This window comes from Tympanuchus pallidicinctus, unplaced genomic scaffold, assembly GCF_026119805.1.
Source record: "Tympanuchus pallidicinctus isolate F22 unplaced genomic scaffold, pur_lepc_1.0 scaffold50, whole genome shotgun sequence".
In the NCBI taxonomy this organism is placed as follows: Eukaryota; Metazoa; Chordata; class Aves; order Galliformes; family Phasianidae; genus Tympanuchus; species Tympanuchus pallidicinctus.
This window is the reverse complement of record NW_026294770.1, coordinates 240,984-265,197: the sequence shown is the minus strand read 5'-3', so window position 1 is coordinate 265,197 and position 24,214 is coordinate 240,984. Positions and strand designations below refer to the sequence as shown.

The 24,214-nt window shown below is 48.1% G+C and overlaps 1 protein-coding gene, 1 pseudogene and 2 gene segments (V, D, J or C); 1 reads left to right on the top strand and 3 right to left on the bottom strand.

Annotated features, from left to right (window-relative positions):
- The window catches only part of LOC128091741 (T cell receptor alpha variable 4-like), a 45,224-nt gene that overhangs the window by 918 nt on the left and 20,092 nt on the right, over positions 1–24,214 (bottom strand).
- LOC128091730 (feather keratin Cos1-1/Cos1-3/Cos2-1-like) lies at positions 4,476–6,049 on the top strand (annotated as a pseudogene).
- LOC128091706 (T cell receptor alpha variable 1-1-like) lies at positions 8,366–10,229 on the bottom strand. The segment is given in 3 exon segments: positions 8,366–8,411; positions 9,097–9,439; positions 10,124–10,229. Coding segments are annotated over 3 exon segments (423 nt in total).
- LOC128091747 (uncharacterized) overlaps positions 10,730–24,214 on the bottom strand; it is a 51,242-nt gene continuing 37,757 nt past the window's right edge. Inside the window, exon 3 of the mRNA XM_052705004.1 lies at positions 10,730–11,107. Coding sequence (XP_052560964.1) covers positions 10,730–11,107 — 378 coding nt within the window. The remainder of the gene's footprint in view (positions 11,108–24,214) is intronic.

Below are 24,214 nucleotides of genomic sequence, written 5' to 3'. Positions count from 1 at the left end.
AAAGAGAGACGGGTCGAGGAGAGATGCATTTCTGAGCCCTGGCCGATTGGCTATGCCCGGTTCTGCCGCAAATCCGGAAACCCGGCAGCGGGAATGGGTCGTGTGCTGCTGCCCGGGAACGCGGCACACAGAGCTCCACCAGAGCCCCGGGTCACGCAGGCTGCTGAGCTGATGTCGCTGCCCGAGGAGCCCGAAAAAGGCCGGCAGCAGGGCTGGGACGGGCGGGCGTGAGTACAGAGCATCAGGCTTTGAATTCTGCCTTTTGTCCTCTGTTCTACTGTCTGAGACAGGGGCACTCCTTGTTGAAGCATATATAAACGCTTATGGTGCACTTTGTCCAGTCATGAGGAGCATTAATGGAAAATTAAAGACTACTGGTCCAGCACTGATCCCTGAGAAACCCCTTAACAGGTTCCTGTCCCCAGATGTACTCTGAATAGATGGGTCACAGCAGTTAGAGCTCAACAGATCGTCTAGTTTTTCACCTACATTACTATGCATCAGCCCATGGCATAGCTCACCATTTGGTGGTGAGGGGAGTACACGACAGCCAGTGGAAACGGTCTCGCCAAAATCTAAGCACATAATGTTCCCTGTCCTCAGTTTTTTTCACTGTCTCCACCACCTTGTAGATGACGCAATGAGGTTGCTCAGCAGTTATTCGCCCTCTGCAATCATTTTGGCTGCTGATAATAATTGTTGTCCTTGGTATGTTTAATAATGGCATCTGAAGTTATTTCCTCAGAAACACAGTAGGAAGGAGTGAAGGGCATAAAGTTCATTCCACCTTCTGAAGGTGGCTGTGATCCCTGTATTATTTTTTTCTTATTTTATTTTCCCAGGTAGGTCAGCCATCCTTCATCTGTTATGGCTTGTGAGGGGTAACAGAGAGCAGCCTCACAATGGCACCGTGCAACCAAATGGCTTTGGTTGCACCCCACCTCGTCTCATGGACACTAACTAGTATGTTCAACTGGAACAAGTTTTCCATATGGATTTCTCTCTTATAGGGAATACTGTTCTACTCTTTAAATTCTGTGAAGAGATTCAGGGAACTGGGAGGCCTGAGGACAAGCCTTACTAATGGGAACTGAGGAAAAGGAAGCGTTCAGTATTTCAGTGCTTTCCATTTTGCTTTTCGTCATGTCTACCTCCTCAGAGACCAATGGGCATACATTCTCGTCAGCCAGTGGAGATGCAGTCCTGTCAGACCCAATGGAGACAAATGCACATAGATGGGGAAGATATTCATAAGCATGGCAGATGCTCATGAACACTTCAGGTCCACCCAGCATCCATGCTTTTACACAGACCAGCTGGAGAGGCAGGGGCTGAGGCCATGGGGAACTGACTCAAGAGACACTGGGGATTTTTCTGCAGGGCAGTGATGCAGTGCTGTGAGCAGGACAAGGCTCCAGATGAGATGATACCGCAGTTTGCAGGTGTGCACGTATGGCCCAGTGAGAGGAACCCAAGGAGGTTACTCAACATATCCAGAGGGCAACTTGATGAGAAAGTGAATTGAAACCCACCAGTCCAGCCCATCTGCCATGGCATCCAATCACATGAGACCACTGGAGCAAGTTGGGATAGAGAAGAAGAGGAAGATATGGAAAATGTGCATGCAGGGTAGCCCCGGGTCAGTATCACTTGCCTGAGATGGATCCACCTCAGCACTTGAGCTGCCATCACTCACTCATACCTGGCTTGGAAGTCCTGGGGCCTCTCAATCCCAGCACTCAGAAGAAGCCTGCATGACGGAATGGTTGTGGCATAAGCCAGGGAATGAACAAGCAGCATGAAGGGAAGCAGCCACACAGCTCATGTCATGGACTGTTTTCCATTCATCAGAAATTCCACAGAAAATTGCCACTTCCATGAAGGCTATGCTTGCACCTGGGGCAGGGCAGGGTCTCCATTAAAGGCAGCCCAATTCCTTCACCCTTTAATCAGCATCTCTCATCTATTTCTTCTTGGTACCTGTGTGAGCCTGAAGCCCTTCTCCCACATTCTTTTCTGATCATGCCTGAGTGGGGATTGGCTGAGATGGATTTTTCACTGAGAGAGGCAGCAGCCTTGTTGCATCTTACTGTTCTTTTTGGATCATTTCAGGGTGAAGACAACATTTTGCTTCCTCATGCCATTTCATAGGACACAGGCATCATCCTTTGGATGAAAGGCTGAGAGTCCTGGCACTGTTTAACCTGGAGAAGACGAAGCTTACAAATACACAAAGTGCAGGTGTCAAGAGGATGGGGCCAGGCATCTTTTTGTTGGTGCTCAGGGACAGGACAGGTGAGAAGAGGCACAAACTTGTACACAAGAAGTTCCATCCAAACATGGGAAAGAACTTTATTTGGTGTGTGAAAGAGCAGAGCACTGGGACAAATTGCCCAGAGAGCTTCTGGAATCTCCTTCCCTGCAGATACTCAAAACCCACCTGGATACTTTCCTTTCTGTCCTTCTGTCCTTGTAGACCTGAAAACCTCAAAAGTGTCCCTAGGGAATTTACTGACTGCCCTCCCTCTGTGGGGCAATCTTTTTTTTTTTTTTTTTTTTTTTTTTTTTCCAGAGGATAAGGTGAGGACATGAGGGGAATTTACATCCACTGGAGGGATGGAAGATGTGGATTTGATAGATGGTGCTCAGTGGAGAAGCAGTGGACTGGATGGTTGTACGGGAGTGGAAGTGTCTACCCTGGCTTCTGTGACAACGTGGCCAATGTCTACCATTGCTCTCTTCCACTCTTACTCCCACTTTTCTTTGCAATCCTTTTTCCTCAAAGATCTCATTTAGATACTCCTACAAACAGCCTGGACTGACCTACTTACCTCTCTCCAGCTTTGGGCCTGGTAGAAGCTCTGCTACTTAAAGGGTAACAGTGTCTTGTCTTCTCCTGCTACTCACCACACTTGAGGCTTGCACTTCACTGCATTCTTGAGTGTTTCCACATGTGACCTTTACAACTGCTTACAGGTGGCCTTAGGAGAAAACCATTGCTTTGGTGGACAATAGCTGAGGGATCTCTACCACCCCTAGGCAGTGGATGGCAGTTGGGACACACTGAAGAAATTCATCTTTCATGCACCGTCTCTTAAAACTAAGGAAGAAATCCTTAGTTACTCTAAAGGGAAAACCATCAATCTTTACCTTGCTGTGTTATGTGAAAGGAAACATCTTTATGCAGGATATTTTCTCATCAGCCATGAGGGGTGCGCTGGAACTGTGAAGGTAAAAGACAGCCTTGGCAGCAGTGATCTTAAATCACAGAATCTTAGAATTGCTTCTGTTGGAAGGGATCTTAAGGTTCATCTTGTTTCAAATACATGCTAATGACAGAACTGCTAAATCAGACACAAGAACAAGTTGCCAGGGCCCCATTCACCCCAGCTTTGAACCTCTCCAGGGATAGGGCACGCACAAATCCTCTGGATTGCCTGTTGCAGCACTTCACCACCTGCTCAGTTAAAGGGTGTATCTGGGCTGCAGGCCGGGATGCAAAACTCCAGATGGGGCTGACAATCACCCCTCTTGTCCTGCTGGGTCATGGATACTTTTGACTTTCTGGGCTGCCTGTGCATGCTGCAGGCTTGTGTTCAGTTTTTTTACCTACCAGGACCCCTAAGTTCTTCTTTGCAGGATTGCTGTCAAGGCATCCTTCTCTCAGTCTTATTGATATCGGGGGTTTCCCCAACACAAGTGCAGCACCTTGCATGTGGTCTTGAACCTCATCATGTTCATATGGGCTCATCCTTCAAGCTTGTGCACGTCCCTTTGTATGGCATCCATTCTTTCTGTCATATCAACTGCACCACTGAGCTTGGTGTCATCTGCAAGCTTTCTGAGGATGCACTAGATTTCAATATTTATATTATTAAACAGTTTCTCTGAGACGTGGGCACTGGGAGTGCATGCACCTACAGTAACTACGAGAGAATATCTGAAGAAGCCCAAGGAGAGCAAGGGATGTGAATTTCCCCCCTACTTTTGTGAAACCCCACAGAAAATAGAGTGTTCAGCTGTGCATCCCCAGCATAAGAAAGACACTGACCTGCTGGAGTGACTCCAGAGAAGGGCCATGAAGGTGGTCAGACAGCTGGAGAACTTCTGCTATGAGAGATTTGTTGTTGTTTATCCTAGTGAGGAGAAGACTCGAGCAGCATTCCATTATGTGAAGAGTGCCCACGAGAGAGATGGGGAGGGATTCTTAATCAGTGGAAGTAATGACAGGACAAGGTGCAATGGCTTTCAAGTAAAAAAGAGCAGAATTAGGTGAGATATTAGGAAGAAATTCCTTGCTAAGAGGATGGTGAGGCACTGGAACAGGCTGTCTGTGGAGATGCTGTGGATGTCCAATGCTGGGAAGTTCAGGGCCAGGCTGGATGGGACTCCAAGACATCTGATCTAGTGGAAAGTATCCCAGCTTGTGGAGAAAGTGGAACTAGATGATCTTGCAAGTCCCTTTCAACAGAAAACATTCTACAGGTCTGTGAATATGTATGTATGTATGTATGTATGTATTTGGTAAACTGACCAATTGCACAGAGAGGGGACAAGCCAAAACAGTCACAAGCTCTTTTCTAAGGGCACTGGTACATGGGATAGGATTATATCCCAGCAGAAGACAGACACACATGGAGAAGCTTAGATAAGTTGCCATCTGAGTGAGCTGAAAAGGCAGGGAAAGAGAACCACAAGTCACATCCTCAAGTACAGGAAATTTGGGTAACCAGCTGATGCTTGCTGGAGATTCTTCTGAGGATGGTACATCCAACAGCCCCACTGCAGTGAACCACGTTGAAGTCACTTGCCTGCTCTGGACCCATCCAGCACTTGAGCCAAGCCATCTGCCTCACCAGTGCAATCCTGCCCTACAGATCTTTGGGCCTTTCATTGCAGCACTTCAAAGAATCCTTCATTAGAGAATGAGCACGGCAAATAATCTGGAAATGAAAAGGTAGCACTGCAGGAAATCAAAACACAGCCCATATGATGAGAAGAGATGGCAGATATTCCAGGTTAGCTTGTCAGAAAATTACTGCCTATATCAAAAGTGCCTCTTGGCTTGCAGCAATAAAGTGCCAGTATAAAAGGCAACCCAGATCCCAGCTCTCCCATCCTCTTCTCTTGTCTCCTTCTCGTTGGGAACAGGTAAGTGTGAAGCCCTCTGTCTAATTCTTGCAAAGTGAGATTTTGTCTCCATAGAAATGTTATCAGATAGTGGAGCTCCATGCTATGGGAGACCATAGAGGGGATAATGTCAGTTCAGAGAGTGCTTGGGACACAGCTTGCATCGCTGTAGATTTATACAGCCTGTGAGAGTCTCCCTGGTCCACACTGCTATTTGTAGGGTCCTAGCACAACGAAGGGCTGTGACCTCCCATCACAGCCTCCTCCTCCATCCTTAGTTGTTGCCTTCAATACTTTGTGAGAGGCTGTCTAGGTTGTCTCTCACATATCCTTGTTCTCTTCTTCATTCTAGCTATCTTTCTCAGTCCCAAGTCATGTCCTGCTACACCCAGTGTGTGCCATGCCGGCCCTGCGGCCCGACCCCTCTGGCCAGCAGCTGCAATGAGCCCTGTGTCAGGCAGTGCCAGAACTCCACCATCGTCATTGAGCCCTCTCCCGTGGTGGTGACCCTGCCCGGACCCATCCTCAGCTCCTTCCCGCAGAACACCGTTGTGGGCTCCTCCACCTCCGCTGCTGTTGGCCGCATCCTCAGCTCTGAGGGCGTGCCCATCACCTCGGGGGGCTTTGACTTGTCCGGCTTGGGCAGCCGCTCCTGTGGCAGAAGGTGCCCGCCCTGCTGAAGCCACTGGCCGTGGACCTGGAAAAATTCTTCCATGAGCCACGAACACGTTGCTGGATCACCTGACCAAGCTCAGCTCCTCAAGCAAATGCTGACAGCTGGAGGCAATCCTGGGTTTTCCGAAAACAGCTCATGTCTCTTTTTCATTTCCTCTATTTCCATTTTCTTCCCTTCCCTCCCCTCCCCTCCCTTCCACCTTCTTTTTTTTTTTTTTTCTCCCCCTTCTCCTGCTATGGGCAATGAGGCTTTTGAGAACCAACACAATCCCTGCTACAAGGAAGACACTGGCCCTGCATACACTCCAACAAGGGACTGGATGAATCCTGTAGTCTGGAGCCTCTGCTCAGTGTGACGTCATTTTCCTCTGTAAACATTCATTAAAGATTTCTGCATCTCATTTCAGCTTTTGATTTTTCTTTCTATCGTGTATAGTCTCCAGAGCAGCCAAGGGAGAATGGTTCTGCTCTTGGTTGGTATAAGATGGGTGTTTAAGGAGACCATTCTCCATTCCCAGAAGAATGGGAGGCTGTGACACACTGCAGAGGCTACTCTCTTGGACGCTGCCCCTTGCAGCTGAACAAGATATCCCTGGCGATGGCAGACCTGTGCCTGAACACAGCTGTATTTACATCTTCACACTCACAAAGGCACATGCAAAAAATGCATGCACAGAAGTAGAAGCTCATGTACTCTTCAGGTACATGTGAGCACCTGTCATCCACACTCACATCAAGCACAGACACGGCCGAAGAGGCGGGCGCTGAGGTCATGGGGAGCTGACTGAGGAGACTTTTGTGGCAGGGCAAGGCTGCAGTGCTGTGAGCAGATAAAGGCTCCTGATGAGCTGCCAGCACACTTTGCAGATGTGCAGGGCAACCCAGTGAGAGGAGTCCTAGGAGGTCAAGCAATTCCTCCATAGGGCAGCAGGATGAGGAACAGAAATGAAACCCAGTAGTCCAGCCCACCTCACTGTTGTTCTTGCTTTATGGTTTTTGTTCTTGGCATTCCACATCGTGACTTCATGCAGAGCACTGGGACTCAAAGAGTTACTGCTGCCGTCCTGTGGATTGCTGACAGTGCCTCAATACCTGAGTACCTGAGATGAGAAGAACTACAGCTCCCAGAGCACTTCACCATTGTGTTTCTGTTTTCCATTCAGAAGGAAAGATAAAACTGCTTGGGAGTGCTGGGATGTCTTTCCGATCATCTCCGTGGTGTGTGCACCCTAGCCATCTCCCCTTCAGCATTAGAGCAAGATCTTTTTTTTTGTACACTGTCCTTTTTTCATTTATTTGATTTATTCACTTCCATTCCAATGATAATGTACCACATTGTGTTACCTTGCATTCCACTAGGATATTTCCTCAATTTGTTTCCTCACTAGACACATTGCAGAAGTTCTGCTTTCAGGCCCCTCTCCTTCCTGGTTCTCATATGTGGTGTGTTGGGGAAGGAGGAGAGGATAGAAGATGGGACAGAATTGTGAGAATGTCCGTCTGGTGTCAAACAGCCCATGCTGTCAGTCCTGCTGTTCCCCACAAATACATGGCGTGCAGCCCTGCCACAGACCCAGCTGAGTTTGATTCGATTTGGGATCAATGAATCACGGCTGCTATGGGTGCAGCGCTCGTTTCTGTGGAGACCTCAGGGCGGCGCACCCCGGTCAGGATGGAGTTTGGCGGCCATGCAGGCAGCGCCCCCTGCGGGCCCGGACGGCACTGTGCCCCCGCCCCGCCCCAAGCGGTTCGTGCCCGGCCGCAGCCCCGGCTTCGCTTCCCGTGCGCCCACGGCGCAGTAATACAGCGCCGCGTCCCCGAGCCGGGGCCGGGCGAGACACAGGGCGCTGGAGCGGCGGTCTGCCGACACCCACAGCTGCCCCTCCGGGTCCGGCACCTCTTTGGAGCCTTTGAAAGCGCTGACGAGGAATGAGGGAGCTCGGCCCGGGAGCTGACGGTACCATTGGATGTTGTCGTCGGTCTGTATGTTGGGGTGTGAGCAGGTGATGTTGATGCCGGTGCCCTCGCTGGTCTCTGCCGCCGGTTCCTGCTGCACCTGGGCTCTGCTCACAGCCACTGCCGAGAAGAGAAGCAGCAGCAAACTCAAAAAATCCATTTTCTCTCCCAGAAATTTCATGAAGGAGGAGAGAGAGGTGCACGAGGTCAGAAAGATGCTAATCGTACAGAGGCGTTCGCGGCCCCTTCCCCCCGCAGCCTCGCAGTGCGGCCCCGCCGGCGGCAGCCCCGCGCACCCAGGAGCACCGCGGCCAGCCCCGCCAGCCCCGCGGCCCCGCACTGCCGCATCCCGCCGCTGCGCCGCCCGCGCCGCGCTGCCCCCGCCAGCCCCGGCTCTGCTCCGCCCGCGCCGTCTCCTCCCCGCCGCCGCCGCCAGCTCCGCCCCGGGCTGCTCCAAACCGCTTCGCTCTGTTTCTGTCTCTTAGTTGCATCTGAAGACATTTGCTCCGAAGCACGTTGTGGAGGAAAGAGTGAATGGATTCCATCTCGTCTGTCGTTCCCCAGATCCACTTTCTTCCTCCGTCTAAAGATGTGTTTCATCAGTGTTGTTCTTTCCTTGCTATGAGGGCCATTCCTCAATGTCATGACTCCTGAGAAATATCAGAGAGCAGCATCACAATGACATCTATCAATCACATGCCCTTGAAGGCAGCCCATCTCGAGGACACAAGCATGTCCATCTGGATGAAGTGCTCATAAGGTTTTGTTCCTCTTTTGGGAGTACTGGTATGTTTCTATGATGTCCGTGAATAAGGATCAGGGATTTTGTAGGTCCTACTAAAAGAGTTGGAATGAAAATGGAGGAAAAAGAAGCATTAATGATGTCACATTGACATTTACTTAAATGACATTACAGGACATTTACTTTTTACTACTTTGTCCATCTTTAACATCTCTTCCAACACAAACCATACTATGGTTACCTTTTTTGCACGCAGAGTGTGTGCACAGTGCAGATAAACATACTTGCTTTTACAACTACACTGTTGTTATGGAGTTTGATTGCATAAGACAATTAGCTTCTCCAGAAAGGGCCACTCTGGGAAGGTCCACTCTGCAGGGAATTTGGGCAAATGACAGAGAACAAAGAAGCAATCTGCATGGGACTGCAAAGAGGCCACAGTCTCCTTGGTCACTTTTCATTCTCTCAAGCCACAGCCATCGGTCCCTGCCGGAAGAGGACGCTGGGCTGCAGATCTCTGTGTGCACAGCGAAGCAGCGCTGCCAGGAGAGCTGAGGGCCCCTTCCCCAGAGCTCCGCCTCCAGCACACACACCTCCTCCCTCCCTGGGGTTGTTGCACGGCCAAGGAAGCTCCCTGCACCAGGGTGTCCTGCACAGCACAGAGGTACAAGGCGCTGTCAGACAGCTCGACTTCTGCCAGCCGCAGCAGGCTGTATTTCCCGGTGGTGTTCAGCCACGTGGTGAAACGGCCGTTCTGCTTGGAGCCTGCTGCTGCCTGATATGTGACCAGCTGGGGAGCTTGGCCTTTCTTCTGCTGGTACCAAAATAAGCCATAAACGTTAGCTGCCTGGTATGTGCAGGTGGTCTGGAAGGTGTTTCTCTCCTGCACTGTGACCTGTCCTTCTTGCTGGCTGACAATGGTCTGCCCCACGGCACCTGGAAGAAGAAAGCAAAGGTGAGCAGCTCTGCAGGGAAGGTTCCAGGCTGCCACCATGGAATGGATACAAAACAGCAGGAGAGAAGGCTCCCTGTCCTTTGTCCAGCAGAAAGCTGTTGAGGTCTGGGCATATGAAGGTGGTTTTGGAAGAGCTCTGAGCTTCTGGTCCAGAGCAAATCCTGTGCTGTATCCCTGAGAGGAACATGGAACAGCTGTCATGGCTGTGGAGGGTGAGGGACCCATGGAGCTCTAGGGAAAAGATGCATCCTGGTTCCCCATCCTTGTCAACTTGGAGTGCTCCTAAGTCCCTGAACTATACACAGAGATGAGATACAGAGTGATGAGAGTGATATTTGGCTGTTCCTTTCTTATGGTGAGGATGAAATGTAGGACTGTAATCTCTGGGAGTGGGAGCAGGTGGGTCTGAAGAAAACAACAGAGAAACAAGGAGAGAGAAGGGCAGAGAAAAACAGGAGGGTCCTCAGGTCTCTCTTCTCCATCTTCCCTGTTGTCATTTCCAACAGCAGTAGTATTTTGAGAGATCTGGAGGAAAACCTCAAAAATCAGTCAGCATTTGCCCAAGGTTTATTGTTACTCAGGAGCTGTTTGCCACAAAGCCCAGTGAGGCTGGTGAGCGCTTTGTGGGGAGAAGATGGGTGCCTTGACTAAAAGCCAGCACTTACCCAGCAGTTGTCCCAGGAAGGCAGTGAGGACGAGAGAGCTGCGGTGCATGCTGAGACCGAGCCTCCTGTTTGTGAGTGAGCAAGAGGCAGAAAACCACCTCCCAGCCCCAAGACGACAGAGCTGCCGGAAATGACTCTGCTGGCTGCACAGGCAGGGCACTCACTGCCATAGCAACACCCACAGGTAACAACACCAGTTCTCTTATAAGCCCGAAGCTCAGAGCCAAGCCCTGTTCCTCCTCTCTGGCTAATCAGGACTGCAGTTCCCCAGTGGAAGCACACACCTTCACCCACTGGCTCACAAGCACTCCCACAATCACAGCCCATCAGTGTGAGCAAGGGCCCTCAGCTCATCCAATACCCCTGCCTGGAGCCTGGCATCCCTTACCCTGCATGTGGGTCTCCTCCTTTGCTCAGGATTGGCCAGTCTGCTGTTTGCTGGTCAACAACAAGTGGGTGCAGTCACCTACTTGTAACTCGCTTTAAACTGAGAAGGGACTTGATCCACAGCCTTCATGAGCCAGTAGCTGCCACAGCCAACACACCTTTCAGTGGCCTCTGCTGAAGCACCTCACTGCCAGCGGCCCTGAATCTTCTCACACAAATTCATTGTCTCAAAACAGTGCCTTTTTGCGGGCCACTTTGAGGTGTCCGTGACCTCGACATGCCGAGCTCATGAAGGTGTGCAGCTGGAACGCCTTTCTCCGGAAGATGCCGAGCGGTGCGAGGGACGCGTTCCATGTCAGCACTGCCAGCTCGGCGGCGCCGGGAGGGAGGAGCGGCAGCGCCCCCTGCGGGCCCGGACGGCACTGTGCCCCCGCCCCGCCCCAAGCGGTTCGTGCCCGGCCGCAGCCCCGGCTTCGCTTCCCGTGCGCCCACGGCGCAGTAATACAGCGCCGCGTCCCCGAGCCGGGGCCGGGCGAGACGCAGAACGCTGGAGCGGCGGTCTGCCGACACCCACAGCTGCCCCTCCGGGTCCGGCACCTCCTTGGAGCCTGTAACGGCGCTGACGAGGAATGTAGGGGCTCGGCCCGGTAGCTGACGGTACCATTGGATGTTATTGGCCTGTATGCTGGGGTGTGAGCAGGTGATGTTGATGCCGGTGCCCTCGCTGGTCTCTGCCGCCAGCTCCTGTTGTACCTGGGCTTTGCTCACAGCCGCTGCCGAGAAGAGAAGAAGAAGCAAACTCAGAAAATCCATTCTCTCCAAAACGCAAAAATCCCAAACCACGATTTTCATGGACGAGTAGAGAAGTGCACGAGGTCGGAGTGAAGCTGGACGGACAGAGGCTACAGCGGCCCGGCTCCCTCGCCAGCCCCGCAGTCCGGCCCCGCGCACTCAGGAGCACCGCGGCCAGCCCCGCCAGCCCCGGCTCTGCTCCGCCCGCGCCTCCTCCTCCCCACCGCCGCCGCCAGCTCCGCCCCGGGCTGCTCCAAACCACCTCGCTGTCTTTCGGATGTCCGGCAGTGGCATCTACAGACATCTACTCAAAAACACATCGTTGAAGAATTGAGTGGGGTACAATTTACCAGTAGTTCCCTGATTTCCTTTTCTCAATCTTTCCTATGTACGAGGACCATGCTTCAACTGTCAGAACTCCTGAGCAATGACAGAGAGCTGCATCGCAATGACATTACTCAACCAGAAACCACTGGATGCATCTTTTGTCATCTCATGCACAGAAGTATGCCCAATTTTCATGATGAAAATATAGGAAAAAGAAGCTTTCATTATGTTAGACTTAACTGCTCATTATTTCTGCTGTCTCATGGTCCAATGGACATACAATCTCCTTAGCTGTCTTTTTGCCACCAGATAGGACACTTTTCTCGCTATGCCTTCCCAGCAACTTTTCATCTCACATGGAGCTGTGGTCTTTCTGACGGCATCTCTGCATCCTCTTCTGAAGCTGCATGTCTGTGACTAAAGCAAGGGCCTCTTTCCTGTTCCAGGTTATCACCACCTTCCAGTCTCAACCATCTTAACTGTCTCTCTCGATGGCCTGTTTGCCATGGTCATGATGTGCCATGCCATCCTTGCTTTGTGATGTTCAGGCTCCAGTCTTAGACTGTAAATCAATCGACCATGAATCACTCTAAGACTCAAATTGGAGTGTCAGGAAGCAGAAATTCTTTATTTTTGGTGCTGGATGCATGGGGGATGAGCTCTACCTATCATGAATATGTCACACAAGAGATATGCAACTTACATTCATTACTAATGTTGCACATGCAAACATGTTCCCAGATGGTGCACAGATTTTCCATATTTCCCCACAAAATCATGAACAAAGGGTTCCACCTTGTCGCACGCGTTCAGCCTCTTTGTGATGGTGGTCCCACAGCCTTCTGCATGAAGTCAGTAATCTTCGTCACTGTGTTCACTGCATGAACCCTGTCCTCACCATTGCTCAGTTAGCTCCTTGCCTTGATCACACAACAATTGCATTCACAATATTAGCTGAATTGAAGTGGAACTTCCAATATCTACTTAATTCAAGAACTTAGGTAGATCATTGGCACAAGACCTCAGATTCTTCCTGTTTCCTAAACAGACTCCAGAGTATCCATCGAGGAGCATTGGCAAGCTGGACAATATTGCCACAACTTGTATCACTAGGAAAAATATAGACATATGTGAAGGTGGTCAAACACTGGATCAGGCTTCCTGTGGATGTGGATGATGCCCTGTGCTTGTCAGGGTTGACAGACATTTTGATAATGCTTTCATGAGCATGCTTTTCCTTGTGGTTAGCACTAACGACGTCAGAAACTTGAACCTGATGATATTTGAAGGTGCCTTGCAGTTCCTTTCCTCTCCATTAGCTCTGTTAGCAGGAAGACACAGATTAACAGAATCTTTTGGCATCCTGAAGTGCCCCTGATGTGACCAGAACACATGTTGTTGCATGGAACACACATGTCACACAAACAGCTGCTCATGCACATACGTGTGGAATCATGCAAAACCTCTGTACCCAGGCAACTGAAAAAATCCAGCACACAGGCCCTGGTTGTCTTTTCACACCAATGCCTGACTAATCACGTTGATATCTTTTGCCTCTTCTGGATTCTTCCAACATGTGAACCGAGTGTTCTGCCCACACTGATGTGCGCTGCCTGGAAACGCTTGGGTTTTTCTTCCTGCCACTCAACAGATGCCTTCCATGAGCAATGGGAGTGACATAAATCAGGATGTGAGAAGTAGCAGCAGAGGAAAAATAACACACAGTCCATACCATTAGCTGGGATGTTTTGCATTCAAAAGTTTCTTGTCATAAAATAATCACTGCTGCAAGGGATGCCTCTGGTAATGGGGCAGCTTGGGTCCACTATAAAAGCCAGCCCAGCTCCTTGCAACTCATCCACTTCTCCTGCCTCCTTCTTTCTGGGAACCAGGTGAGTGTGTGAAGATCCTTCCTTCTGCAAACAGAGTTTTGAGCTCAGTGGAACTCTCAGCTGTTATCAGCTGTGTTCCGTGCCTGACTCTGCTTGTCATGAGAGAGGTGAGGAGAATGTTTGTCATGAGAAGAGGGTAGGACTGTAAGGAGACGTCTTGTGGGCTAGGGTCTAGGTAGTAGCTGAATATGTTCCAGTGGCTTTCATTGGGCTCTGTCAGGATGAGACCAAGAATCCCATCGACATCCCTGAACTGTTTTCATTTCCCAGCACTGCATGTACATTGATTTCCTCATAGTGTGATGCTAGGCTGGTCCTCACGCATCCCCATGTTCTGTTTCCAAACAGGTGCACCTCCATCCCTGAGACATGTCCTGCTGTGACCAGTGCCAGCCGTGCCAGCCCTGCGGCCCGACCCCTCTGGCCAGCAGCTGCAATGAGCCCTGTGTCAGGCAGTGCCAGAACTCCACCATCATCATCCAGCCCTCTCCCGTGGTGGTGACCCTGCCCGGACCCATCCTCAGCTCCTTCCCGCAGAACACCGCCGTGGGCTCCTCCACCTCCGCTGCTGTTGGCAGCATCCTCAGCTCTGAGGGCGTGCCCATCACCTCGGGGGGCTTTGACCTCTCCTGCATTTCCAACCGCAGCTGTGGCAGAAGGTGCCCCCCCTGCTAAAGGTGCTGGACGCTGACCCAGACAAGGACCCCCGGAATGCTGAACATGGCACTGGACAGAAAAGGAGACGTGTTGCTGTTTTTACTCTGCAATACAGGCTCATAGTGAACAATGTGGCCACTCTGTTAACATGCAGAGTCTACTGATATACTTTGTTGCTCACTCTTCCTATCTGTTTTTTTTTTTTTTTTTGTTTTTTTTGTTTTGTCTTTTCCATTCAGAAATCTCTGTTAGTACCCCCAAAAATGAACCCTGGCTGGCTGCTCATCTCCCAGAGCAAAAACTCTGGGCTAGGAAGTATAGCTCTGTGGCAATGTAAAGGGGAATGAAGGGGAACAGATTCTTATCTGCTCCTGTTGCTCACAGCACACATGGCCTCTGCTTGGGGTGACATCATTTCTCTCCTCAGACTCATTAAACACTTTATGCATCCCTTAACGTTTCCTTCTCTGTTAGTGTTTGTTTGTTTGTTTGTTTTCTTTTCTTTTTCCTTTTTTTCTTTTCTTTTTTTTTTTTTTTTTTTTTTTTTCCCCATAAACAGAGAATGCTAAGGAAGAAAGGGATGTCTTTGATGGGAGCAAACTAGGGAGATTCCATCAGTCCTCTGGATTTTGGAGGTCAGTGTACAGTGCAGACCATCATTTTTTCAAGCACACTCTCTTGAAGGAGAGGAAGACATTGCTAAATGCTCCTCCATCACCAGTGACCATCAGTCCCTGCCTTGCTGTGTTTCTCCTCACACAGGTCTCCCTGAACACTGAGTGCATCAAGTGAATGGAGACCTCCACAAATGACACCCACAAGAGGGGATCTCTGTGCACTGGGGAGGCCCAGTGAAGACAGAAGTCCCACACGCTCTGGGGAAATCTATTCATCCTGCTTTGTGAGGAGCAGAGCTGGGGAATGAGACTCAGAGGAAGGTGTTCTCAAAGGCCATCAAGAACTGGGAAGGCATGGTTTATCTTGGGGTTGGCCCTCTGTCTCTATTCCACTTTCCCACGTGTCTCGCTGCAATTTATAGGAGGGAGAGGAGGTTATTTCAATATCTGTACACTGTGGGATGTGTGATTAAGAAACAACGGTTCAAATGTTGGTCCGACCAGTTTATTACAAATCTTAATTAGGGAAATTCAGAAGGGGAGGATGGACATTATTATGAATTAGGGTAATGGGAAAGGGAAGGAGGGTGATAGAAAAGATTGGAAAGAAGAAGCACGTAGTCTATGTAGGCAGCAAGAGGGAGACAGTCACCACCATGGATCCAGCGAGGTTCGTAGTTCAGTCTTTGATCTTCAGTAGCGGTGGGTCATCAGGCATTGCTGTTCTGTTGACAACGATGACAACCATGGCGATGATGGCCCCCTTTCAATGGTTTCAAAGCGGTCGAGTCAGCTGTCTTTGGAGTGACAGCTCAAATCCAAAGTGGTTGAGTCAGCTCTCCTTGGAGTGGCAGCTTCTGGCTCTGGGATCTCAGCAGAAACTCCTTTGTTCCCACCTTCCTGGCCTTGCCAGCAGGTAAGAGGGAGCAGGGAGGCACCAACTTGTATCTTGCCTTCACAGGATACAATGGCATCATCCCCCAGCCTCCCATAACAAACTGGAGTTACTGGATCAAAGGCTACATCGTCCTGTCTTCCGAAGGCAAACAGCTAAAATTGTCCACACAGTGATGTTGATTGCCACACAACAGCACTCATCACTCATCTTCTCGACAAGTCAGTCTTATCACAAGAAATACCTCAGGAAGCAAGCTTGGAGCCAAAAAAACAAAGAAGGATTCTCACACCGCCCTGTGGCTCAAAGATTGCTCGAAATGAAGCATAAGTGACCCTCCAGGTGGTGGGGAAAAAGAAAGGGAGAAAAACAGAGACAGCAAAGAAGCAGGAGGGATGGAGGAGGGGGAGAAGGGGAAGGTAATCGTTACACAATTACTACAAAAGATTTCTTGGGCTTGGTTACAAATGTTGCCCTGATCTGTTGGACTTATCCATCATCATTGTAGCATTGAGGTGGCTACAAAGTATGTGAGGATACAACACGTTGTATAAACTGAATAAAACATGGAATCATACAAGGTACAAACATAAGAGTTGCAACAACACACAGTAGATAAAATTGGATACGTTTGACCCATGGGCCACCTGGAAGCCAGGGAAAGAAATCCAAGTCTGGGCTTTTCCAGGTTTGGACAGGAACATGGGAATTTTCCGTGCATCCTGGGCAATTTGCTTAACGACTTTACCATTATCATAAATCTTTAGACAACAATTAGAATCATTCGATTTGCCACAGACACCATCAGTGATACCTCAGGAGTGGTGACATGAACATTACAGGATGAAAAAAAAGGTAGAAAAGAGACAACCATACATCTAACAATAACCAATAATAACACATGAATAAGTAAAACAAACAGAGGTCTTTGTGTCAGCTGCTTTCCCCAGCCAGGAATTCCCAGTGTAAGCCAGGATCCAGGTGGGAGTTCTTCAGTAGAGTTATGGTTTCCTGAATAGCCATAGAATACTACACTTCAGTTAATTCCCCAGAAGTGTATCTGGTCTAATTGGACAACACGTGGACTTGCCATGTAATGTTTTCTAAGGTGATTCAGTGTCATGAGAATTCTCCACTTGAGCATTTCAAAGCAATTCAACTGCTGAGAGATACAGATACCAGTTTGGCAAGTCCAACTATTGTTCCAGCCCACAGAACTTTTCACAGCATGTTGATCTGCAGAATCAAACTCTCTGACTCACGTAAGGTTATGAGGGCAGATACGTCTTCATTTCAGTGCTGCGCCACACGCTGGGTGCAAAGGGGCTCGCTCCTCGCACACCAAAGAGTGGGGTCTCGTTACATCTGCAAGCCAAGCCATACATATTCAACAGTGTTATCCAAGCCCCATTGGCATATTAATTGCTTTTCCAGGAATTCATTTACAGACTGTCCCCCTCCCCAGGGCATGCGCATTAGTTTCCCTTGGATGAAGGCTCGATGTCTTCCTCCCCACTTGGTGCACTCCTTTCAGGATGAAGTCAGACGTCTTCCTTGCCACGTCCTTTGACCGTTGTTCCAGTTCTGAGCTCCTTTCCCTCCTTGCATGCCTCAGCAGTTTCCCATTCTGCTCATCTTCCCCATCCATTGCTTTCTTAGGGGCCCCTTTCTACTGACTTGAGAAGGCTCCCTTTTGGGAACGTGCTTGGGAAAAGCAAAATGTTAAACTAAGCAATAAATTGGTCTTGAAGTAGCAAGAGGTTAAACTAAACAACAAATGCCTCTAAGCAATGAATTCCTCTAAGCTATAAATCCCTCTACACGATACTATTTGCAAAATCCCTTTGAGTTAACAAAACTAAGAGATGTTATGGACCCCTTACATATCGTATTCCACAGCTCACCATCTCAGTGTGCAGGATACCCCCAGAGTGCAAACCATCAAAGAGGGGTAACCCCAGAAACATGCACATCTCTTATTAAAACTTAGGCACTTTTGTGGGAATCAAGTGTTATTTCTGCATTAGAATTGTATAATATTATTTTTATTTTATGATCTCCGCTATTATAGTTCCCAGGAACACACTCTGTATATATGTGTATATATGTATATTTTGTCATACACACTGCAAGAATATCCTGCACGAGAGCAAACCAGAGAACAAGGCATGGCATGCTCGAGGAAGCGCCTGACATTGGGAAGGCCTGCATCATCCCCCAGTGCTCTTTGTTTAACGATGATGACTTCAAAGAAAATCACCATATCAATAGGACAAGGAGAGCACCGAGACATCTTGGAAACAACAGGATGACTACTGACTGGCACCAGATAACAAATAAATTAACAAGTAAATAGCAAATGTAAACCTTCTGATAAGATTGTGAACCTGGAGTACCCAGCCAGTGGGGAAACAGGGGAAGGGGGAATGCAAGGGGGAGAAAACAGGGTTATAAAGGCTGTCATGTTGTGTCCATAGGTGCGCTCCTGCTTGTGGGACGCCCGCCATTGCAATCGCGAATAAATTCTGCTTTTATCAGAGATACCGTCCTGACAAAATTACTTGGATTATTTCCAACAATTTGGGGGCTCATCCGGGATAATTATCTCCTCTTTGAGAGTTTCCCTACTGCCCTGCACAGGATAGGTGCACCCCGCTGATTTCAGCGGTCCTGTCTAGGTGCTGAGGTGACTCCTTGGTACGGCCGGTAAAAAACCAAGACTGTTTCATAAAGGACGGGCTCTGTAAAAGCCAAGGGGCAGGTAGGCACGGGTGTTGGCCATTGCGACCCGGTAACTTCGTGCACGGACCAAGGTAAGGGGATTTAACTCTTTCCTTGGGGGTCAGTTGAGACTCTTGAGTGTGTGTGACTGAGACGCGCTGTCAGTGCGAAGCGAGTGCTGAGTCCCGACCTGCGGGTCCGCTGTCCCGCGAGGGGCACGGCCAGGGACGGACGAAGCGGCTGTGTTGGTGGAAGGAAGAGTCTCGGGAGGGAACTGTTGGTGTGCGGTACCCTGTGCGCTTGACGAAGTGCCAGCAGTACACCCCTATTAATCCGAGATAGGAGTATAGTACTGCTGAGGGATTGGGCCCAAAATCCGAGAATCAGAGTGTGGTAACCTGTGAGCTGGGGAGTTCACAGTAGCATTCTGGAGGGATGGGTAATAGGAGTTCCCGAGAGAAGGGGAAAAAGGTCCCCGGAATGGTGCCTACAGAGAGCCAGCCCCTTGGGAGAAGTGTTTCAAAATTGGAAAAGAATCCCAAAACTAGGAAAAGAACAGGAAAAAAAAATGTTTAAATACTGTATACAGTAGAGAGGGAAAATCATTATTTTGACCAAAATAGGAGTCTGAAGAAAATTGGGCCTATCAGACTTTGTATTTATATGTAAACAGTAAGACTCCTTTTTCTGAAACAGAATTGGCTTAGGTCGCTTAATGAGTACAAGAAGTAAAGAAATGTTCCTCTCGAGGAGTCCAAGTTCAAAGGAAATAAGAAAGAGAAGCAGAAAGATCATAAATGGGATCCCTTAGATAACTTCCCCCTCTTTTAATTTCTAAAGCAGTGCAATTTCTAAAGCGGCTGTCACCTCTCCAGAGGAGGGAAGTGGGTGCTGCTAATCTGTGCAGGGTCCTGGAGAGAGGATGCGCTCTCAATTACTGAGGGAGTTGGAGTAATGCGAATGGGACCTGGAGAGTTTTCCTTTCTCTAATACTAACCTTACTAATACTTCACTTTGTCCTCTTAAGGCAGTCTTAGTCAAAGGGAAATAGGGTATGGTAATGCCTGCTGTTTTTACTAGAAGAGAAGTTAGGAGTTGCGAGAAGAATTCCTTAATTGAGGATCCTATAAGTGTAGCAGAACAATTAGATCAATTTCTAGGGCCTAATTTGTACTCATGGATGGAAATGATGTTTATCCTTGATATGTTGATTATTGGAGAAGGAGGCTGGCAGCTATGCAAGTGTGGGAAATGAACACAGAGGGAAGGTTGAGCTCTGGAGGGAGGCAGAGAGAGGAAGGATCCTGAGGATAAGTTGTACTGATTATTGTCACTGTCTGTGTGATTGCTAAATGTTTATGTCCTGAAGGTGTTGTGTTATGTTATGTCGTGTACGAGGCTGTTATGGAACAAGGGGTGTCTAAAGTGATATGAGAAGACCCCTTGGGTTGTATTTTGGCTCACTGGAGAAACATTGTTGGTGAGCCAGGGGGAATATTGAATAAGAAACCAGGAACGTAAATGGAGTAATGGGACTAGTTTTATAATTGAGTATCCTAATCATGAGACCAAGTGCTGGGTGTTTGTGGAAGTTGAGGAATTGTGTTGTTTGATTTGTGGATTTTGAAGGCACTAGGAGAAACTGTCTTAATGGTATGTGGAAATGCAATTGTTAATGGTATGTGGAAATTATGTGGAAATGCAGCTTTTAATGGTATGTGGAAATGCAGTTTTAATGGTATATGGAAATGCAGAAATGCAATTTTAATGGTATGTGGAAATTACGTGGAAATGCAGTTTTTAATGGTATGCGGAAATGCGATTTTAATGGTATGTGGAAATTGTGTGGAAATGCAGTTTTTAATGGTATGTGGAAATGCAGTTTTTAATGGTATGCAGAATTGCAATTGTTAATGGTATGTGGAATTGCAGTTGAGAGTACAAATAGTGGAATTGTGGAAAAACAAACAAACAAACAAAAAAAAGGCAAAAAGGTTAAGGAAAACAGTGAGTTTGGGATATTAGAGTTGGGCCGGCAGGAGAACACATCCCCGCACACCCCCACACTGCGGCTTGTAAGAACAACTTGGAGTGGGAGAAAGAGCTGGGGGCTGGAGCCTCCTGCTGTGATGTGAAGGGTGCAGTGCTTGTGAATGGGGATGGGACGGACATTGGAAGTGAGAACAGCCGGCATCTGCAGAGCTGGGGAAACCCGATATCCAGTGTGAGCACTGGAAGCCTGGGGAGAGAAGGGGGTGAAACTGAAATATAATGTTAGTAATGTCTGTGATGATGAGAGTTTGGAAAGTGAAAAGGATTTGGGAAAACAAACTGAGGAAGGCAAAGTTGAGCAAGGTTAACAGGGATGTCCTTAGCTAGAAGAAGAGGTAAGGAGAGCCTGGAAGGACTCAGGGAGAGTTCCACCCTGCCAGGACTGAAAGCAGCAGGGGAAGCAGGCTGAAGAGGTTTATTTTCTGGTACCTCTGGGTGCGTCTTACTATTACCCGTAGATGATTTTCGTAGTAGTTGTAGCAGCTACTGGCAAGAAAAGTTTACTTTTTTTTGGATCAATTAAATACAGGCTAGGAGAACAAGTAGGAATATATAAATTCTTGTACATGCCAGGTTCTCCAAAACGATTATTTGGGCATGACATGTTAGAATAGTTGAATGTAGAGATTAAATTCAGTAGAGACGATTGGAACTACTTGTCAAGCAAGAGCAATGGACACTTTCCAACAACCATGTTTTGAATGGAACTCCTAGACTGGTGTGACACTGAAAAGCATCAGTGCAAAAGGCTTTATGATAGATTTCTTTTGTGACCACATCTAATAGATATTAGATGAGTCCCTTGATTCATTTCCCAGTTTGTTAGGAATTTGGAAGCACTGTGGAGGAGTTACATGCAAATCATAATCAGTTTGGTAAAAAGGGGTGAAAGAAGGGGTCAAAAGAAATGGTATCACTGTGCAGGGAGTGCCAGTAAGCCAGGATGACCTGTAAAAAACCCTGAACTCAGTTGTGAAGTTTAACAGATCCAAGGACTGATACCAAACACCACCCACACCCACAATAACACAGAACACAACACTACTGCAACCAAAAAATGTAATCAAGAGGTACGTTCAGGATCCTAGCGTGATCAAATCTTCAGTATTTCTGTCACAAAACACAGATGGTTAAAATCAGCTGTTAGCCTTTTTGTCTTCTGTCAAGGTCCCACAGGGATCTTCTGTGAAATAAAAACAAGACACCGAGTTGCCCTTTTCTGGGCTTTGTTAATATGGTTAAAAAATGAGGGAACAATCCAGCAAGTGTTGATTTCATATTCCTTTTTTTTTTTTTTTTTTTTTTTCGGGGTGTCTTTAGCCTTCCAAGCATATTTGTTAAGGGATTCCATTAAGGTTAGGGAAAGTGGCCTCAGGTTAACTGAATCAATCGGCACAGTCTGGCCAGGGAGGTAAGAGTGTTTCCCTGGATTGTCAGCCACTGGATGGTGACTCACAGGGATAAGTGGCAAGAGTGGTGAGACCTTTGGACAGAAGCTGCTAAATCGAGGATCTTGTTTCCCTTTGTTGTGAGCTTTCTCATGTATACGGCCTTCACCGCCTCCATGCCGCTCACTTGGGAGGGGCGAAGACATCAGCTTTCTAATGGCTTGGAGAGCTGTTCAGGTTCCTTGGGAGAGACCCTAGGACCCGGGGTTTTGCTTTCCTCGAGATTCTGGAGCTTCTGTTCTGGCCACCAGTTAACTAATTGCTCTAACCTGATGTTGGAAATAATCCAAGTAATTTTGTCAGGACGGTATCTCTGATAAAAGCAGAATTTATTCGCGATTGCAATGGCGGGCATCCCGCAAGCAGGAGCGCACCTATGGACACAACATGACAGCCTTTATAACCCTGTTTTCTCCCCCTTGCATTCCCCCTTCCCCTGTTTCCCCACTGGCTGGGTACTCCAGGTTCACAATCTTATCAGAAGGTTTACATTTGCTATTTACTTGTTAATTTATTTGTTATCTGGTGCCAGTCAGTAGTCATCCTGTTGTTTCCAAGATGTCTCGGTGCTCTCCTTGTCCTACTGATATGGTGATTTTCTTTGAAGTCATCATCGTTAAACAAAGAGCACTGGGGGATGATGTCAGGCCTTCCCAATGTCAGGCGCTTCCTCGGGCATGCCATGCCTTGTTCTCTGGTTTGCTCTCGTGCAGGATATTCTTGCAGTGTGTATGACAAAATATACATATATACAGAGTGTGCATTCCTGGGAAGGTTCGTCTATACGATAAGTGATGTAAATTTATCAGAGATCTTCCCCAAGTTAAGTAGAAGGACTCCCAAAAAGAACTATGATAGCAGAGATCATAAAATAAAAATAATATTATACAGTTCGAATGCAGAAACAACACTTGATTCTCACACTGACAGTGGGTAATCCATTCATCAGATCTCGTGGAACACCCTTTTGCAAGCCCAGTATCCAGAGGCAATTACGTTTATGATCAATATTTCGCCTACCTGTTTTTACTGACAGTGAGACCCTTCCAGTCCCAGTCAGCCTTGGGCAAGGTGGCTTGGGGGCAAGGCTGACTGCTGCAAGTCTTACTTCAATTGGCTCAATGCAGGAAGAAATCACTGGCCCATATTTTCTTCCATAGTTAATTAACTCTTGGGCAACCTCCCCCCACGTCCATGCTTTGTTTCCTGACTGCAGATGGTTGGGGATTACAGTTCCTTTTAATACTGCCTGGGTTCTCTCTCCCTGAGACATAGCCTCTATTTTTCCTTGCAGTTGTACCCCTATAGGTTTTAACGACTCTAGAAGCCCCCTAATTAAAGCAGTCATTCTCTCAGGATCAACAGGCATCATCACAGGTGATTCATGGTGTGGCTGCAGCTTTCTATCATACATCATTTGGAGACAAGCAGCCTTTTGAACACTCTCTACTAACTGATCAGTTGTTCCAGTAATGGCAAGAGGGTCTCCCCTTTCTTCAAATGGTTGAGACCACCTGCCCAATAGGCAGCCCTCTGTGCTACGGGAGCAACACTGTTGCCAGTAGTTAAAAGCGCTCCTGGTCTCCAGTAGCCTTCTGCTTCCTTTTCTGTTAACAGAATCTGGTCGCCACCAGTGAGACTCACCCTCCATACATATTCCGTCTCTGATTCCCTTGGAGTGTGGCTGAAATCTTTCTTCAATTTTGCTAGTTCAGTGGCTGAGAAGGGAATTCTTTAACATTCATTTGAGGATCTAGATTCTCGCTGTTATCGAATGTGTATTCAGTTTTTATCAAAGGACGCAATGGAGCTATTGGAGTTTCTAATTTATCTAGCCTTTCCTTCATTCCTGGTAGTTCCACCTGAGGAAAAGTTTTTTCTCTAGGCAAACTATGAGTGACGGTATGGCTGGCATGCTTACACGTTAGCAGTTCCTTAAAAGCCATTTGCAACAAAGCCGAATTACGTTTCTCTCTTTCTGATTGTTCCTCGAGGTTCACAATTTGATTCTGCAGAGTTTTCACCAATTCTTGTGTTACTTTAACCGATTCCCGCAGTGCTTGTATAGTTTGGGTTTCTGCCGAATGCTTTTCATCTCGGAACTCCACGGCTGCTTTTAAAGTAGCCCCGAGTACGGCACAAATAAAGGACTTTCCTTTTTTCCAGCTCGAGTACGAGCATTCTTTTGCAGGATACTAATACGGTCCGAAACACTCTGCAAGTTATACCAGCTCTGTCGTGCCCAATCCATACCTGATAAAGAGGGTCGAGCACCATGTTTTTCTAAAAAATCAAATAATACA